The 20,171-nt window shown below is 36.9% G+C and overlaps 2 protein-coding genes, 1 long non-coding RNA gene and 1 pseudogene across 4 annotated transcripts; 1 reads left to right on the top strand and 3 right to left on the bottom strand.

Moving 5' to 3' along the window:
- Positions 1-422: 422 nt before the first annotated feature.
- Positions 423-2,225, bottom strand: LOC103446409 (clavaminate synthase-like protein At3g21360). Its single transcript, XM_008385517.4, has 3 exons — positions 1,783-2,225; positions 1,271-1,524; positions 423-1,116 (listed from the first exon to the last, which is right to left on the bottom strand). Exons 1-3 carry the CDS (start codon positions 2,134-2,136, stop codon positions 747-749), a joined length of 978 nt encoding a protein of 325 aa, XP_008383739.1. The 5' UTR covers positions 2,137-2,225; the 3' UTR covers positions 423-746.
- Positions 2,226-3,758: 1,533 nt separating this feature from the next.
- On the bottom strand, positions 3,759-5,456 carry LOC103446411 (clavaminate synthase-like protein At3g21360; annotated as a pseudogene).
- Positions 5,457-7,069: 1,613 nt separating this feature from the next.
- LOC139188766 (uncharacterized) lies at positions 7,070-8,094 on the top strand. Its single transcript, XR_011572047.1, has 3 exons — positions 7,070-7,305; positions 7,399-7,473; positions 7,545-8,094. It is a non-coding gene; the product is annotated as an uncharacterized lncRNA (long non-coding RNA).
- Positions 8,095-8,642: 548 nt separating this feature from the next.
- LOC103446408 (probable ubiquitin-conjugating enzyme E2 24) lies at positions 8,643-15,515 on the bottom strand. 2 transcript variants are annotated; one of them, XM_070806545.1, is made up of 10 exons: positions 15,139-15,515; positions 12,929-13,989; positions 12,686-12,752; positions 11,032-12,566; positions 10,765-10,896; positions 10,146-10,535; positions 9,987-10,050; positions 9,714-9,853; positions 9,304-9,615; positions 8,643-9,198 (listed from the first exon to the last, which is right to left on the bottom strand). In XM_070806545.1, the coding sequence occupies exons 4-10, from the start codon at positions 12,490-12,492 to the stop codon at positions 8,929-8,931; spliced, it is 2,769 nt and encodes a 922-aa protein (XP_070662646.1). In that variant the 5' UTR covers positions 12,493-12,566; positions 12,686-12,752; positions 12,929-13,989; positions 15,139-15,515; the 3' UTR covers positions 8,643-8,928. The 2 variants fall into 2 exon arrangements, with proteins under 2 accessions (XP_070662646.1, XP_008383738.1); XM_008385516.4 differs by having other exon boundaries at positions 11,032-12,500.
- Positions 15,516-20,171: the final 4,656 nt, after the last annotated feature.

Here is a 20,171-nt window from a genome sequence, read left to right as displayed (position 1 = left end):
CGTCGATCTAATTCTGCTTCTACAAAACCCTAAACTTCAATAAACGAAGATCTGCATTTTCTCACTACAGTTTTTTGGCTTTGTAAAACAGAGATGAAAACTTGATCCTCCGCCAAATGGATAGAAACCTAAATCTTAAGATAGACATAAACCTAGATGTGCAGAAAAATTGAGGAATTATGTAGGTTATTTACTCTCTTTCTTCTTTTTTAACAACGAATATGAGGTACGCAAGGTTGATTTGAGATGTACGTGAAGATGCGAGGTGTATGCAGAAAGTGTGAAGAACGAGTGTAGTGTGAAAAAGTATGTAGAGTGTATTCAGCATGTGAAGTGTATTCAACAATATATCGGAGGTAAATGAAACAACCAAAACTACATATTAGCCATGATAAATACGTAAGGAATGAACGGTGTGGATATAATTCCAAATCACAAAATATTTTATTTGAATCCTAATAATATATTAAGAGTACATTATTTTATTTGTATCAGACATACATTAATTCTCTCTGCATACAAATCAAAGTAATAGCAAATGATTTGCAGGTAATGAGGAATGACGGGTTCATCTTGTCGGGATTATTTTTTTTATCTGTCTGTTTCTTGGCAACCAAACAAATCTTAACAACTCCAACTCAATTCTTGCTTTTTATTTCACATATTTTGTAAGCAAGACATTATCATATAATATATGCAGACATATGAGGAGACATATGATGAGTTGTTTGATACAGCTTACTAGTCTACTTGCAGAGGGAGGCTAGGACTCTGCGAGGTGTAGTGCATGGATTCCGGGAGTGAAGGACGGCCATATTATCGAGCAGCAAAACATCACCTTTGCGCCAAGGGATGGCCACACTTTCATCTTCAAGAATTTTCTGGCAGTCGTAGATGACATCTGCAGCCAAGGGGCTGCCATCCCCGAAAGCGAGAGCCTTCTCAGGGTCACTATTTCTTGCATCATCTTTCCATCCTAAATATACTGCCATGATGTTGTTAAACCAAACCTTGCGCTGCCTTGTGCTGCTGTCACATTTGATGCCCGGGATCGGTCCCCTGATTGTTTTCACTCCGTCATCCAACCATTCCAACACATACCCCAGCTTAGCAGCCCTGCATATAATTCAAGATGCAGTTCCTATCATTACGTAGCCATACGTCTTAGCATAGTTTTTTTGTTTTGTTTCTCTGCAATTTGTTATCAGATCATATTGTTTAAAGCTTAAATACTTAGCAATAATAAACATTTTATACTACAAATAAATACCTCTGTTCAGCTATGTTCTTGTCTTCGGTCCCAAATGTGGACTTCCAGCCACGACCCATCGCAGAAGAAGGGTCGTAATCTTGGCCTAAAACCTTGGTATATATCAAGCCATGTTCCTCCAATTTTTGGACAAATTGCGGGTGCTTGTCTTTCATCCTCTCGTACACAATGTGGCTTAGAACAATGGGAGTTTCGCCCCCACTTACAGGCTCTATTTCACAGAAAAATAACAGCTTGGATGGGAACTCTGGATACTGAAACGACACTTCGTAAGACACCACAGTAGAAGGTTTATCTATAGTTATGCCCCCTAAATTATACCCCTAATTACATTTTTGTACCAAACTTCAATATGGAAGACAACCACTGCAACACTGAATTTTATTTCATTTTTCATTTCTTTTTATTTTACTTTAGTTTCTTAGTTTTATTTATTTTATAAAGATTCGGATCGAACTCCCGAGCTCAGCCTTAAGTTTAACATAAAAATGGAAACATAGCGTAACACTCACCAGAACCATTTCGTGGTGAAATGGAATCTTGTGGTCGGGCGGGGCCTCGTTGGCGGTGAAAACCCGACCCACGATCTTTGTCCGAGGAGCAGTTCCAACGTAAGGATTCTCTTCGTAGCCGAAGGCCTCCACGACGTCGTTGAAGTCCGAGGCTGTATTTACAGGAAACCCCCTGAAGAGTACGGCCCCGGATTTTAGGAGCTGGTCCTGTATGTACTGTTTGTTCGCTTGGATGGTTTCTGTGAGACGAGGAGTAGCAGCTGCTGCTGGAGTCGGAGTCGGAGATATAACTGCCGGGAATCGATTTCCGTCGTAAAGCTTTTGCTCTGGGATCTCCACCATTGTCAATGCCATGCTGTCTCCGTCTCTGTTGTTAGCTGCTGCTTCAAGAGTCTTCTTTGTAATTATTGTTGGTTTTTTTTTATTGGATGTGGATTGTCTGCCGTCCCATTTTTATACTATTATCATCTCCTACTGTTTTATATGGTCACGGTTAAGTTACGTTAACATTTTATATTCCTATTACTTTTTGTTTTATTATTTTTATAAAAAAATCAATATAAAATATTGACGTGGCTTAACTGTGACCACACAAACAGTAGGGGATGAAAAGAGTATATGGAAATGGGAGGGCAGACAATCCACCTCATTTTTTATTAACACACCCCACATGTTAAATACATCCCATTTAAAAATTGTAATACTAAACAACTTGTAACTCTAATATGAAATGAATATTCAAACCCTCTCTTACACAAAACCCTAAAAATACAAACAAGTTAATGAAAATATATCTTTTGATGAATGGAACAAAAAATCGAGTTCTGCTCCTCGTTCATTCATTGGTTTTCACATTAAAAAAATTATTTAAATAATGGAATAAAAATTTCTTTTTGCGAAGCCCTGCTCTAATTGGAATCCAAGAAATAGGAAGAAAACTAGAGAATGTTGAAAATTTTAAGATGTAATTAAATGTAATATTCTTGTGGCTGTTTGATGATGAAGAAATTCAATGTTTTTTTGGCTGGTTGGAACTGACATGACCTTATAAGAACATTTCCTACCATTTGTCCATCTGGCTTCTTAGAATCCAACATGATTGTTTAAGAAAATTTGACGGATGTTTATAAATCAAACGGCAAATGGAGATTTTATACAACAATTTAATTCATCTTTATTGTCTTTAAAATGTGGATTATTCTTTTGTTTGAAAGAGATGAAGAGGTTGATGTGTGGTTAATTAGTTGATGATGTGAGATGTGGGGTGTATGAGATATGAGGTGTGAGGTGTGAGGGTAGTATTGGAAAATACATGGGGTGTGTTAAGAAAAATTTTAATTTAAAAAGTAAATATAAAATGTATTAAATATGTGGAGTGCAATTAACAAATGTGAGATATTAATAAAACAAGCCGTCATTGTTTTGCTGCCATACTTTAATCGTTTGTGGTTTATATAATAGAACGAGGATCCTCTCCTGAGCAGTTCTTTAGGGATCCCTCAATCTTGTCCGTTCATTTTATATCGTGATGTCAGTTTTCGTTAGATACTATTCATATTTGAATTTTAAAATTTAAATTTTAAAGAATTTTTGACCGCACGATATACGATGAACGGACATGATTGCGGGATCTCTAGGATCCCTAGGGAACTGCTCAGGAGAGGATCCCGGTATTATATAATATTCATGTTAGGTACGATCGTGTAACATGGGACAGAGATTAATTATTGCTTCCAGATCAGACACAAAATTATGTAAATAGCAACCCTAGTTACCTTGGAGAAGACAACCCTTTTTTTAAAATTCCATTCATGTCCTCATACTTCCATTTTTACCCTTATTCGAAATAAATCTCTCTGCATACAAATCAAACTTTGATAGAAAAACTATTTGCAATTAAAGAGGAATGACGGGTTCATCTTGTGGGATTATCTTACACCTCCAGAAAAAAGGTTAAAAGGGGCAGAAAAGAAAGATACACAAAGCAATCATATAGGGTTCTTCTTACTTTTGCCTTTTTCTTGGCAACCAAACAAGTCCAAGTTCTAACACAACAACTCAACTCTTGCTTTTTATTTCACAAATTCTGTAAACAAGGCATACTATAATATAGATACATATGAGGACACATATGATTAGTTGTTTAATACAGCTGATTAGCTAGTCTACTTGCAGAGGGCGGCAAGGACTCTGCGAGGTGTAGTACATGGATTCCGGGAGTGAAGAATGGCCAAATTGTCCAGCAGCAAAACATCACCTTTGCGCCAAGGGATGGCCACACTTTCAACTTCAAGAATTTTCTGGCAGTCGTAGATGATATCCGCTGCCAACGGGCTGCCATCCCCGAATGTGACAACCTTCTCAGGGTCATTTCTTGCATCTCCTTTCCACTCTGTATATGCTATCACGATGCTGTTAAACCAAGTCTTGCGCTGCCCTGTGCTGCTGTCACATTTGATGCCCAGGATCGGTCCCTTGATTGTTTTCACTCCTCCATTATCCAACCATTCCAACCTAAACCCCTCCTTAGAAACCCTGCCAATATGTAGTCCTATCGTTATGTAACCGTCTTATCATAGTCATCTTTTCAGTATGTAGTAGTACAAATAAATACCTTTGTTCAACTATGTTCTTATCTTCGGTCGCAAATGTGGCCTTCCAGCCACGGCCTATCGCGGAAGAAGGGTCGTCGTGGTGGCCTATAATCTTGGTATATATCAATCCATGGTCCTCCAATTTTTGAACAAATTGCGGGTGTTTGTTTTTCATCCTCTCGTACACAATGTGGCTTAGAACAATGGGAGTTTCACCCCCACTTACAGGCTCTACTTCACAAAAGAATAACAGTTTGGATGGGTACTCTGGATACTGAACGACACGTCATAAGCATCACACAAGGAAAACAAATAAAAACAACACGTTCTGCAACTTGAAATAACGTTATACATATATAGGATGTTAATTAAAAAATAAATAAATATATACACACACACACATATAGAGGGTGTGTTTGAATGAAGAAATTCTACAAAATGGTTTAACTATTGTTATGATCCTGTATTATATATCTTATATGTGGTTCAATATCCTAATGAATAGGATTTTGAGTTTCTAACCTTAATTATAGTAATAATTTAGGACTCTTCCCCCTCTGGTTAGTTATAGAAAAGTAATGAAATGCACTATATAGTTGCCACTTACCAAAGCCATTTCGTGGTGAAATGGAATTTTGACATCTGGTGGGGCCTCGTTGGCGGTAAAAACCCGACCCACGATCTTGGTCCGAGGAGCAGTTCCAAGTTCCAACGTAAGGATTCTCTTCGTAGCCGAAGGCCTCCACGACGTCGTTGAAGTCCGAGGCCGTATTTACAGGAAACCCCCTGAAGAGTACGGCCCCCGATTTTCGGAGCTGGTCCTGTATGTACTGTTTGTTCGCTTGGATGGTTTCTGTGAGACGAGGGGTAGCAGCAGCAGCTGCTGCTGGAGCTGGAGTCGGAGTCGGAGTCGGAGATATAACTGCCGGGAATCGATTTCCGTCGTAAAGCTTTTGCTCTGGGATCTCCACCATTGTCAATGTCATGCTTTGCGTTTCACTCTGCCGACAGATCAGATTCAAATTATAACTCTCCCCTAAGAAATTTACATAACTAGCCACTCTTTCTACCCCTTTAATTATTCTCAGCCAACAATTTTCACTTCTTATAAATCTAACCGAAAGTCTGTGTGAAAGTTCAAGGCTACCCTTGAGTTAAAACACTAAAACAAAAAAAACAAAAAAAAACTTAACGCGCTGCTGCTACGCTCTGTCCCAACCACAACCACCGACTCACCCCGAATATATTCCCAACAGAATCCCAAATGAAAATGCAATCATATCCGTACATTGCCATAACGATTTTGACCTCGCCACGGCCAATGCAATAGCAGTATGCCATTACAATTATATACACAGATTAATTAAGTTCCTAGAGCAATATTAGAAAATATATAAAATAATAATATAATTCCAATGATAATGGTCATAAAGAAATTCACAACATCAATTATATATGAGATTAATATAAACAACTAGAGAGAAAATTAGAAAAAACTGACAAACTTGGAGATTGAGGCTTGCATAAATGCAATGTCCTAAAGACATAATTTCGTCCCTACTCTTGTGCTTGTAGTTCGGTAGGCGTCCGTCCCTCAGGATTCAACAATCTATAATCCGAAGTCAAAGCACTTCAATCTTCAGACTCTGGCGAACTTCATATATTCCGTACTCTCAAGACATGACTCGGATATTTACTAAGACATTGGAGAAAACTCTTATCTTTGGTCCATTAGATATGTGGGATGTTTGAGTTTATAAAGAACTCAAGCCACCCCTTTTGATGCATTGTGACTGTTGCCTAAAGTTCCAACAAACAAACGCAACTCATGAATTTGAATTCAACTATGACACATGACTCTTATTTTTCATTCATATAGAAATTAAATATTGTAATATTAATTATAATATATAATTTTCAACACCAATAAGATATACATATATTTAATTTTGATTAAGAAATATACAAATCTAATTTTGATAGGGTGCATATGCTGGTGCCAGACAACTTGAAGTCACAATCAATGGCATTGGTGAAGGGGCTGTAAATGCTTCTTTAGAGGAATTAAATCTCTATTTTAGTCACCAATGATAAGTATAGCTTATATTATGTAATTTAAGTAAGGAATTATCTAATCAATGTTCTAAATCCGTAGTTTAACAATAGTTTAACAATGAAATATGTCACAGTACTCTTCTTATACATGTTTGTATAGTTTGTGATAGCCATCAAATCTCGTGGTAACATATTTGGGGGACTTCACACATGAATATATACAATGCATATTGTATCTACCAACACGATGGTAATTCTTCTTTTGTTCTTTTTACTTTTCTTTGTTGTTTGTTCTCTAGAAAAAAGTTGTCATCATGCACTCCTCCGTAATGTTAAACTTAAAGAAGAGAAAAATTAAGGCGGGATGTTGTTTTTTAGAGTGCCAATACTAATTCAATTTCTGTAAGGTAAAACTTTTTACATGCAATAATAATTAGGTGGAAGAGTACAGTGAACCTTCTATACAACTACATAAGGCTATAGTTGGAGAGCCAACATCTTCTCGCATGCTAGTGGAGTTCACCAGGTTAATTTTAATTTGTAGTAAAAGATATATACAGTTATAGACAATGAATTATTTCATAAATATATGTATATATAAAGAGAAATCTCGTGTGTGTTTGTCTGTTTTTTTTTTTAGGATGGAGTTCTTAAAAGTAAGAGTACCTACGAGATTTTCGGCAGAAGATATTGGCTTTGTCCATTCTAATGAAACCGGCATCGTTCAATACTTGCGTTCGTCAAATTTTGACGAAAACATGGTCTGGTATACACCAATTGGAATAAAACAATTGATTGGAAATTTGAATTTTTTTTTTTTCTCTCTCGTTTTTGTTACAATGATCGTCATGCTTTGAAGTCTCGCCTCTTGCAGGTTTTTATTTTTATTTTTGTTGTCTAAAATTATTGGTAAATCTTTTTCTCATTAGTAATACTAATTAATTGGTTTTTTGGTATTATTATTCAGCTTGGTCATGATCTGGCAGAAAACAAATTTGGCGAGGTGCTTCGACATTTCAAGGCATTGGCTGAGACAAAGAAGGTAACAACCAATTAGTTAGACCTTAATTCCATCATCAACTCTCAATGGTTGATTGGTTTTGCACATTACAGTGTCTTACGAACGAGGACATAGAATCACTGGTTTGTCTGGAGGCCATCTAAATGCCTAGCTGCTAGAGAGAAAAATCCATTGTCCCCTACCTTATCGTCGACAATCCTTCATCGACTGGTTGTGGTTCTTTCACTCTCTCGAAGAGATTCTATGTGGAATAGTGATCGCTATCTTCCTCTGTAGACGACGAGAGCAACATTTGTTGGCATCTGTCAATGTTTGTTAGGTGGCTCATAGCAAGACTTCTTTGTTGAGGATGGTAAGATCACTAGAAGGAGATTGGTGCTTTCCATGTGGTAACTTTACGATAGTTCTTTGGCTTGCAGGGTTTAGTCTTCATGAGTGTTATTTTTATCTTTCGTATTGGTTCAATGTGAGTTCTCTGTGACTAATGAATTGTATAGTATTTATGATAAGTCTGTAATTGTAGAATTGTAGTGTTTCTTTTAGCATGTGTGGCGTTTTCTTCTTAGTTCAGGAATTTCCCATGTGGTTTTTTTCATCACAAAGTACCCTTTTCCAGGACAAACTTTTGGGGCCAAAATTCATGATCATCTAAAACGTTTACTGAACTAATGCATGTGAATCTATTCCCACAGAGCATGATATTTTAATTTTCTTATAGTGCAACTTAAAATTTTTGAAATTATAATGATTTTTGCATTTTTGTCTAATCAATTATTTAAATATTCATTAAATTGATGACATGATGAGTATAAGACTTGTAATTGAGTTGACTTGTAAGCCACATTTGCTATACATTGACTCAATAGCTTATCAATTTAATGGAGGATTGATGTTCAAATAAACAAAATGTGTAAATTGATACAATCTCAAACGTCATGATACAATTTGAGAAAATTGAAACCTCATGGTCCATTTTTCTTAAAAACAGGTAGTCTTGTTCACACATTCTTTTTACTTCTCACATACACTTATTAATTTTTACCCATTGATCTTTCATTCGATCCGCCGACCGGATTAAGAGGGGTATGTGAGAAGTAAATGAATATCTGGCTAGCACCACCCTTTAAAAATAATCTCAAACCTGTAAAATGCAGTGAGAAAATTGGTACTTCTTTTTCTTGGCAACCAACTTCCAACACAACACAACTCTTGTTTTTTATTTCACAAATTCTGTAAGCACGGCATACTATATTACTGATTCATCACATTCCAAATCTTAGAAACCCATTTTTTATACACATACAAACCACCATGGATTCTCTCTCTCTCTCTCTCTCTCTCTCTCTCTCTCCCCACCCCAATTTTCTTTTTGGGTAAACAACCAGACTATTTACATGAGCAATCTTACAGCAAACACACATTGAAAGCATATGGACTTATTTATATACATGACAGGAATATCTTCCCTGGGTACCTTTATATTACAATTTTGCACCATGTACATTTCTCCGGCCCCATGAACCGGTTGCAGTCAATTCCCTTGCTGGAAAATGCCTCAACCAATTTTGGAAGGAGCTTAGAGAGCATGATTTTGAATCCGGTAGAGCTTCCCTTACTGTGTTTATCTTCAGTTTTCAGGAAATCGATAGCACACCCTACTGGAGCCCCGTCCATATACTCCTTACAAGCCATTAGAATATTTTGGGAGCGCCGAGTGAAGTGTTCGATAACAAGCTCCTCAAAATGCTGCATCAACATTACTAAGTTACAATGTATACCAAACAAACATATTGCACTACTAATTAAAACAGAAAGGAAAACCTAATGAGAATCCAGAATCAAGCATTGTACCTTAGGTGGCTTTTGGAGTGTATACAGCATGGACTTGCATGTCATCAGGAATGCATTTTCGTTGTAGCTTACGGAGTTTTTCTCTCCCTGGGTTCTTCCTATCTGTTGATCATACCCAGCTTCATTGAAATATGGCTTGTCGTTAAGCACGAGGGCTTGAAGGGAGAGAAGAACTTGAAGAATGGTGGAGCTCCCTGGATTCCAAACTTCAGTGCCTGTGCCCGTCCATGTATTAAGGAGACTGAGACAGACCTTTCCGGACTCGTACAAGTTAGGGTTGACACGTAGCCCACCAGAACTATAGTGTACCATCTACATAAAATTTCAAGATTGACATGCTAAATTAGCACTCACGATGATAAACATCAATGTAAAATTTTACAACTGCACAACCACATGCAAGTACTTACAGGCGGTTCATGAGGATACTCCGGTGGAAGATAAATATCAAAGAAGAAAAGCCCATCATGATATGGAGTTCCAGGTGCACCAACAATGGCTGCTCGCAGTAGATCCATCCTTTCCTCGAAGGCGCGGACATAGATTTGTTCTGTTGATGGGTAAAGTTAAGTTAGTGTTGTTCTTCTAAAGATGGTTCAAAAGCACTTTGCATAAAAATATCCCTTGTGTTACCAATGAAAACCATTACAAATTAAACTTTAAAAACAGATGGAAGTGCTAACCAGGCAGATCTTTCTTGAAGATGCTCCACTCTTGTTGGACCTTTTTCATCCAGCCTCTTTTCACCTATTACGGAACCGAACAGATAAAAATCACGACTAACTCTGCTATACGAATATATGAAATGGTATGTTTATGGGAAATATTATCATGTTTCTAACCTGAGATAATGCCAACTCCTTGTTAGCACCATGAAAATGGTGGTCGGTGCAATCAGCAACTATGTCAAACTGCCTAAACTGATCTGCACTGTCATTAGCTTTTGAATGTGGAATGCTCTTCTCCTCAAACCTCTCCAGCTCAGTCGTTGACTGTTGCTCAGTAAAGAGGTCACAAGTTTCCGCTATTCCTTTCTCATGGGAAATCTCAGATTCATTTCCAACTTCAGAAATACAGGCTGATGACGAAGGACCTGAAAGTGGTGCAGACTCATGGGATCCCAAAAGACTCGCAGCTATGCTTGTGAAAAATCCAATGGCAGCTTGAGGAAGGAAAGAGGAACTAGACTCCCTTGTGTAATCTTTGCCACCATCATCCAAATTCAATGAATCCTGAACATAAAAATGTCATTTAGCTTGTTGCGAGGAAAATGCAGAAAATACAGGCTTCCTCCATGGAATTTCAGAGTTTATGGGAAGCAATAATGTCAAGTTTATTGAAAACCAAAACATCAAAACATTCCATAAACTTCATATACACCAAATGTTTCAAAAACACTTGGCATCCAATGAATTGAAAACTGAAAAAAGAAAACATAGAGTGAGAGAGAGATGGCTCTACCTTTCCCTTCTGGTTAGAAGGTTGCTTTGCATTTTGAATCATCTCTCGGTTCAAGTCTTCGATGTCATCTTCTGCAGGAATAGCAGCTGAACCCTCATGTTTGTCAAACCGGAAAATTTCATTAGGGGCCACCTGTAACAATGACCAACCAAAAAACTTAAACATGACATGACTATCAAAATTTAAGGGGAAACCAGAGTCAGCAGACAATCATCTTACACACAGAATGATGAATAAACAAACCAGTAAGGACAGCTTAATTTATACCTTGCCTGTAATACCAGTAGCCCATCTCACTTCCACAGCTCCATCCTTGAAGCCCATAACATTTCCAATGTGAGATAGGTAACATTTATCAGTGTAATCCTCTTGATCCCCACCACAGTCCTTGTCCTCAGAAGCAGCCTCCTCGCTCATGTCAATCTTTGTGAGCGGATAGTTTTTATCCGCTTGTTCATCAAACTGATTCTGGACCAACCTGAACACATAATCTCCAAAACAGTAGGAGTAATCTGGGTGCTCAGCTAGTTCATAAGCGCTCACAATTTCCTCCATCTGTTTTCCCTCGGAGTAATTTTGTTTAGGTGCAGGGATAGTGTTCCATTGCACCTTTACTGTATGCTCGTTTGCATCCACACCCTTCACGACACCCCATTTTTGGCTGCTAGACATGTGTGGATCATCGCAAGTGCCCTTTTCCAGGACAAACTGTTCAGGCCAAAATTCATGATCATTTACAACGCTGACTGGAACTAGTGTCTGTGAATCTAATCCCAAAGAGTGACTACCATCTTGCCACGCCACATCAACTTTGGTCCTTGTCTTTATGATAACAAAGATTTCATCGAATTTTGAATCTGCGTTTCTTCTCCTAAATCCTCTTCCTGATATCTTGGGTTTGTTATTCATCTCACAAGTAGATGCACTATGAAAATCCTGCTCCATGACAGCTTTATCGTCAGCAACTTGAAGCATACACCAGTCACCAAGCTGCCAGTTTACATGAGAGAAACATGACAACACATTCAACTTTTTCGGATCCAGCACACGTGGAGGAGCAGGCAATTTCGAATCACAACCCATGAGAACAGAGGCAAGCCAATCAACATACACCAAACCTCCTTCCACAGAACAAACAGTTCCCTCGACTTGATTTTCCCTCCAGTTACCGCATAACCATCTAGTTGATTTGGAAGCGGTTGAGAGTCTGACCTGCACTTTCTGTCCTGGATAATATGGGTACTGTGGATCTTCAAGTAGGTTTGGAGAAATGGGCAAGAGCTTCTCTTGATCAACAGCAGTGACCTCATACTCCGTTCCATCATCAAATACAACCATAACATGGTCAACCACTCTATGCACCCTTCCAAGCCATGGACCACAAACAACATAATCCCCCACCGAAATGGAGCGTATCTTTGATAGGTTATTGGAGTTAACATCTTTTATTATGTGTCCCTTAACACTCTCCAAATCAACGAACATATTAATCCCAACTACTCTGCCCATCTGCCCAGATGGATCTCTTTCGGAGCATACCATGTCTCCATATATGAATCCCCTCTCAAACGAGAGAAAATCGTCAATTTTCCCAATGGAAGCCTCCAGGCTGGACAAGATGCTGCCCGCATGCCCACCATAGAAAGATTCATTTTCATATTGATCCATACTACTACCACTCTCACTAAAACTCTCCCAATCCGAGTCACTGAGGATTGCATTCATCATTCAGATGCCTATGGGAAGATAACCGTACCTCTCAGTCCGATGTCAAAAATAAGAATAGAGGTATGTTTGCAAATCTATTTACGTTGATGCATGTGTACATGTACATATAAAACATGATTACAAGATAACACAAAATAAATCCAAAATCAAATGAATGAAAAGAGTACAGAGTCCGCGGTGCAGGATATCTCACCTCCACTGCAAAATGGGAACAGATAAAATTACAAGCCGTCTGAGAAACTTGGTTAATCTTCACTGAACTGCAAAACAAAGCATCTTTTTGAAATCAATTGCCATAGAAAGCACAAAAATCAGAACTAAGTACATTTTATTTCTGCAACTTAGGATTTGTTTGTAGTCTAACACAAACTAGAAATATGTTGGAAACAAACGATAAATGTAAATAGATAGTACAGTAGTAATGTCGATTGCATACCTTCCGGGACGGAATGAATCTTAACACCGTGACAATCTGAGCTTATCTTGAACTCCTACAGGGATGTGTCACGTGTGTAGTCTCCAAAGGATGAAATGATGATTATTGCCGCAACATCCTCTGTGATAAACAGATTTGCCGTACACTTTTCCAGTTGATATTAGATAGGGATATCTCCAGTAGGGTACTTTGACCACTAAAACTGGAGATCTAATGCCAAAGGAGATTTGCCCTATACAGGGAGGGATAACAGGACTCTACGAGGACTCCAAATGCCAAAGGAGATTTGCCCTACAAGGGTAACAGGAGTCAACAAAGGACTCCGAGTACCAAAGAAGATTTGCCCGATCGGTGGGGTGAACTTTTGACTACAACCAATTACCCAGAAGAACTTCAAAAGGGAGATTTTCTCAACTGCAGAACTGTCAATGGATTGCAACTGCCAGATGAGATCTTTCTCAGAGGTTGAGGTGAAGCTTGCCGAAATAGCGAGGAGAATGCCAAAGGAGATCTGCCCTAAAGAAACACTCGAGTTTGAGATAAATTGATGACAATTCAACAAAAGAAGCACTCTTCTCATCCACTACGAAAGGAAGTCAACCAACGAAAGGGAACTTCAGTAACTTTTGCCAAAGGAGATCTGCTCAACAGAGCTGAACTAGTTGATATAATATATATAGAGACATGCACACAGGAGATGTGTGCGTGTCTCTGGCCAAAGGAGATGTACCCCAAAAGGAAGTCGAAGTTTCTGTCAGGAATTATCTGCTGCCAAAGGAGGTTAGCCGAGCTGAACTAACCAACAGAATGCAGAAATGAGACCAACAAAGTTCAATCCACCCAACAGAAGTATGTCTTTACGCTTTGTTTACCGCAGTTCAGCCAAAAACTGCGTCATCTCTCAGACAGGTAGAACAACCTTCACCGAGAAAGATCTTGAGAGCTTCTATAAACAGTATGATACTTCAGCAACAACACTACCTTAATATCTGCAAAAACTCTTAAGAAATTTACAAAATAGCCACTTTTCAAGGCCAACAGTGATAAGAGCTTCTGTGAACCTGCAAGAGTCACCTTTCATTTTTAGTGTGAAAGTTAGAGGGGAAAAGGTTCGAGAATATGAGTAGATGCAGAAAACAGAATATGTTACTTTTAACTAATCGCTTTAGTTCCTCGTGCGTGAAAGAATGCCTCAAATTGTTAAAGATTTAGTATCTTTGTGAAACAACCAAACCAAAGCACTTTAGTATCGTATGGAAATTTTGCATCTTTAGCATGTGCTCTTTTTCTGGATGCGTATTGTTACTATTTTGTTTTTTGCTATCTTCTATAACCATTAACAAAAACCAGCAAAGCTTCATTTCCATTAGAGCAACTTTAGAAACAATAATTGAGAGATTAGCTGCTTCAGATTTGCATACCAATTGAGGATTTGAAAAAAGAGTTGGATTTTCGGTATCCAAAATCCATTTGAGGAGAATTTTGGAAACACAAGTAGGTTAAGGCTAGAAAAAGTGAGTGTGGTACCAATGTATTGAACTCATATAGGAATCACACTCCTACAATGCACCGGAAAATTTAGTGTGATACTGAGATCAATATATTGAATTCACACTAGTGTAGCAATAGTGTTATAGGTATCAAACTCAAGTTGTCTGATTCCTATATATAGACATCACACTCAAACTACTGTGGAATGCCCAAGGGAGATAAAAATTAAAACCAGAAAGAAGCTCTTACTCCAACTAAATCATTTGTGACAAGAATCAAACATCTTCCAACTAATAATTTCAAATTCTAGCACGAAATAAAAAAAGGATGCAAGCCATTTATAAATTATAATAACTACCAAAAAAACCATACTTTCTATAATTGAGACTTCAAATTGACATCCATACCATTTCTTCCAAACCTCACGTATCCAGAATTCCACATGCAACCCAAAAAGTATTAAATTTCCAGAGGAACCCATCAATTTCTGTATACAACTATTCACATGTCAACTTCCTTCTATCCCATTAACCATTTCTTCCAAAAAAAAATCACCAAAAGAAATCATGAAAAAACTGAATTGGTACACTAATCACTTCAAGAACTTCCAACCCAGAATTTTTCAATACCCAGTGAACTTAAAAGTCTAAAACTTTCTGAATATCCACTAAAAAAACAATCATATAATCAACAAAAACAAGTGTGTGCGGTGTACGTACCATTAGGAGCCTCTGAAAAGCAGGGGAAACCATGGCAAGAAAAAGTTACGAGTACAGCCAGTAATACTGAGAAAACATCAGAAAGCCATCAAAAGCTGACAAGAGAAAGTCGACCCAGGACACAATCCCTCGGAAGAATATCAGTCGTCTCATTTTCCGTCACTTTCTAGCACTTTCTTTCCCACGTTTTAGCTAGGAAGAGATGGGATTCCAGATACGGAGATGCTGCTGCTGCCCGGTTCGGACACATCCCTCGCGGCGTCGCCGAACCTCGAAACCATTGATGGGCACGGTGGATTGGCGCGCATGCAGAGACAGAGAACTTTTTTTCTTCTGAAATTTAGATTTTGGTGATGGCTCATTAATTTGGAGGGGTTGGAGTGCGGGTGGCAGCCAGTTGGATTATAAGACGTACGGCGAAAGAATATACCAACGGTATCGGACACAAATACTGTTGAAAGTACAACTAACTCACTGAACCTTTTTCTATCAAATTACCATTTTGCCCTTTTTTTGCTAGGAATGATTATGTATGGAACAAAGCTTGGTTGCTGAACAATTAGCGTTCCTGCTGAAAGCCAATGTGGCTTCTCCTTTCTTTGACACATGTTTAGTTCTTTTGTTTTTTTTACACAGAATTATCCAGCTTGAAAAGCTAATTGGACAAGTGTCAAGTTAGGAGCAGCATTAGCTTTAAGCAAGAACCGATGCTAATTGTTCAGCAACCAAACCTTGTTTATATGTAAGCCCTACATTCATCACAGACGAGGGTGCAGCCAGATTGGCTAGGCTCCCCCATATGCCCAAGTTCAATCCCTCTACTTCTATAGTTTAGATTATATATAAATAGTGCGGTTCACATAATAGTTACAAACATTAGTTGAAACACTTAGATAATTAAATTATAGAAAAAAATCCTTCTCGAAAATAAATTTTAATGTTGATTTTATAAAGGGAGATACACAAATGTAATAAGCATCAGAAGTACCTTTAGATGATGCAAAACACTTGTTTTGGTTTAATTTTAAAGAGGAGATAATATACTTTGGCAGCAGCCCATGTTTTTGGAATATTTTGTACAAAAAAGAAGAAGATTATATTCGATATGTTATGATTCGATCAGTATAATGGAGGGCTAATTAAGGCTTGACTAATGAAAAGAAAGGGTGAGAATTGAACTCTTGTCGCATGACTAATGTAAAGTGTGATGTTTTATTGTTTGCCGAAAAATGTGTAGTACTGGAATATCTCACATGCATACATCATGCATGGTATGTATAACTAATTCATGATTGTTAATACTATGCTCTGATGTAGTCGTTCACTCATAGTATATCACATGAATTCGTCAATTCACATAATAACCAAAGATGAACCATTTAAGAGTACAAAACTAAAAGGCTACGAACATGGTTCGGTCCTCTTCCAGGCAAAGTCTCGAAAAGATGAGCAAACTTTTAATGCCTTGCCGTAACAGCACTAGAAATTAGACATACAGAATGCTAAAAGTATATAGGCAATGGAAAATGACTAATTCCTAACTACCAGACCTTTATGTCCTCTACATAGTAAACTCTATATTTGCTTTCTCTGCGGCTACTTTCTCTAATCTTTTCGGGTGAATTATTTCAAACTGTCACATCCTTCTTGTGCTTTTTGATTTTTGTTTTTTGTTTTTTTTGTTTGTTTTTTTTTTTAATTTTATTTTTTTATGGAGAAATTATATTTGCATACTTGCATGGAATTTGTCTTTTGGTTGTTATGTATCTGCCCTAGATATTACTTCCGATTCATCCTAGTGTCCTCGGCGGCTCGTAAGGGACCAACCATGTTCTTTCGAGGTATAAAGATTTGCATTCATTGGTCCCTTTGTCGTAGGTTACCATTTAAAGTATATATACACATACATACATACATACATACATGAAGGCTCGAGCAATAACGGGTTAGTAAGTTAATATGACGTTAATAGCTTGTTGGATTAGTAAGTTAATATATATATACATACATACATGAATGCTCAAGCAATAATGGGTTAGTAAGTTAATATAACGTTAATAGCTCGTCAGTCCCACTTCGTAATAAAATTTCAAGATCCGAACTGTTTATTTTAAAGTGCAAAAAGTTAGTCAAATCAAACAAATCGACGAATACAATATTTTCTTATAAACTTGCAAAAAAATTCACAAGGACAATCAAACGGTAAAACGGTTTTCAATTTGAGTAATCTTTTGCACGAACGGTTTTCAAATGATGGTCTTTAAAATCTCATATCATGATATTTTGTTGGAAAATGAGCCCAAACGAGCAATTATAAGCCCCATAGTAACTTACTGACTAGTATATATATAAATATAATTTTTGTACACTCTTAATTCTATCATTTAATTTTCATTTATTTTATTCAATCCAAAAATTCAAAATTTACAAGAGTTCATATTTTTCAGCAAAATCATGTCAAAAAATCCGGTTAGTGCGTAATCATCTTATAATATAGACATATATGGTGGATCGTCTGGAAATGCATTGATGGTTTTAATTTGTATGTTGCGCATCTCATAGCTTTGATAATTTAAAAACCCTAGTAGTATATGCGCAGGAAGTGTAGTAGTACCCCATGGGATCAACAAGTTGAATATTATTGATTGATCACTCATGATAAATTCCCTCTGCACTTTTGTGTACATATATACATACATATATATATATATTAATTCAAATGCAATGTCATTTAGCACTACAACTCAAAAGAGCTAACTTGTATAGTAAATTACACCATCTCAGTAGCGTCTCAAGCTAATAATACAAAACCACATCATTACATGTTTTTATATTGCTAGCACAGAACGTCACCATAATGATGTACTTATATTATACAAGTCCTTCTTATAGTACTTAAAAAGGAAGAGACAACGGACTATGATTTAGCTCAAATATCTCATTCTTAATATAAATATATTATTATAGCAAAACAATACAACTTTAGACGAGGAGAAGACGGATCTAGGAGACGATTTTAGTTTTCAAACCTTGATTATTCGAGGGTGATGGTTTTGGAATAAAGTTGGTCCAGCAGTAGTGTATCCATACCGTTGAAGGTGGATGTAACATAATTTCCATCTTTTAAATATTTTAAGCCTTCAGAGACAAAAGCGGTGATGCAAGGATCACGTTCTTCCTTTCACTGAATGTGCGTTTCATAAAAAATATAAAATAAATAAATAAATAAAGGAAACACAAATAATAATCGAACTACATAAAATGAGTTGAAGTTTTATTATAAAATTAAAGGAAAACTAATGAAAATTGCTTGAAAACTTTGAGTTTTAACGATAAAGACAAAATAAAGGGTAAATTGAATAGTACCATGATTCACTTTTTAGTGTAAAAATGTGGTTTTTCGTTAAAGTGAACAGTACCAGAAGCTTTTCGTTAAAGTTCTCTAAAATTAATTAATCATATAGGAGTAGTTCAACTTCTTATAAGCCGTTATAAGATTGTTTCTTTCACCGATTTGAGATTATTTTACTTTCACATTCTCACATGCTCTCCACGTGTGTCGAATTTTCAACCCACACACGCAGGCAACACGAATTGAGTGACGTAAAGCACATGTGGCCGTTTAACTTCATATGTGAGAAACCTTTCTCTGGCCTTATAAAAAGGGTTAAAATTCATTGTAAAACTAATTGACCATATAAAGAGCAATTACGTATACTCATATTATGACACCATGCATGATTTCTTCATTTTGGTTATAGATGTGCAAACACATGCCCCCTCTATATATTAAACTGTCCCCTAGCACTACAATTGATATTATCCAAATCGAATGGTGTTTAGTCTTGAACATTTTGATTCGACTAACATGGATCAAAATCAATCGAGGAGATAAATTAGCATAGTTTATCATGAACACAAACTTGATATTATAATTAGTGGTCATTATTAGTCCAAGACAATCTTTAAGAAATTAAAGTTTAGGAAATATATTAAGCTAATAGTCGTCGGCCGGATCATATTCTGTTATAGTACAAAGACAGAGAGAATTAATTAACTAATGACATGCGTACGTTAATTTAAGATGGTATTAGTGGAGATTTATTTGGAGAATCCCTTATGCATGAGATGAAGTGGGGAAACTATTAAAGTGACAAAGAATTCCATTAGCATAATCATATTAAATTGAAAAGTGGGATACAAAAGTGCCTTAGGGAAAATGGCCAACTCTGTATACAAATATAGTAAGTAGTTGAAAGAGGATTTACAGGTGGCAAACAGAAAGTGCTTAATCCACTTAAAAAGCACTTTTATTCATGGAAGGGGGATATTCTCATATACTGTATACCTCTATAGCTGGTTCTTCTACCATCCGGACCAACATCAACACAAAAGATTAGACTTCACAGAAAAATAAATCATAGAAGTAGATTTGGTTGGGACTCTCTGGATCTCGCAGTTTGAAACTGATTAACTGCGTACTCTAGATCGTTCAAAATTGAAATCTAGACCTTTGATTTTTGTAAGATGGGCCAGTTAGATTGATTAATGGAGACCGTAATATTTAAAATGAGTGGTCAAATTTACTTGGTTCATCAGCTTCGGACTCGAGATTGAAAAAGAATCTCAATGCGGGGTTAGTTACCCAAATGACCTATTACAAACAATCTCCAGCTGTCCCCCTTAGGCGTTATTGCTTCTTCCACTCCCTCTTACTGAACACGTTTACAATTGCTATGTGCTTACTTAAAATTAGATCTCAATTATCAATTCGAATCATGGGTTATAAATTGAGATGTTCTCTTGTAGAGTTGAGATCTAATTTTAAATAAACATGCAAAATAATATGAGAAATTTCGTAGATGACAAATCATAAGTTACAGTCTCATAAATTATGACAAATTATGAGATCATATTTTATTGATAACGACATATCATAAGTTTACATCTCATAAACAGAAGGGAAAACCGGAAAAGAGAAAGAAAACCAAATTCTTACAGGCTACAAACTATTATGGTGGTGGGATTTAACG

This window comes from Malus domestica, chromosome 10 (assembly GCF_042453785.1).
Source record: "Malus domestica chromosome 10, GDT2T_hap1".
Classification (NCBI taxonomy): domain Eukaryota; kingdom Viridiplantae; phylum Streptophyta; class Magnoliopsida; order Rosales; family Rosaceae; genus Malus; species Malus domestica.
This window is presented reverse-complemented; position numbering and strand designations above follow the sequence as displayed.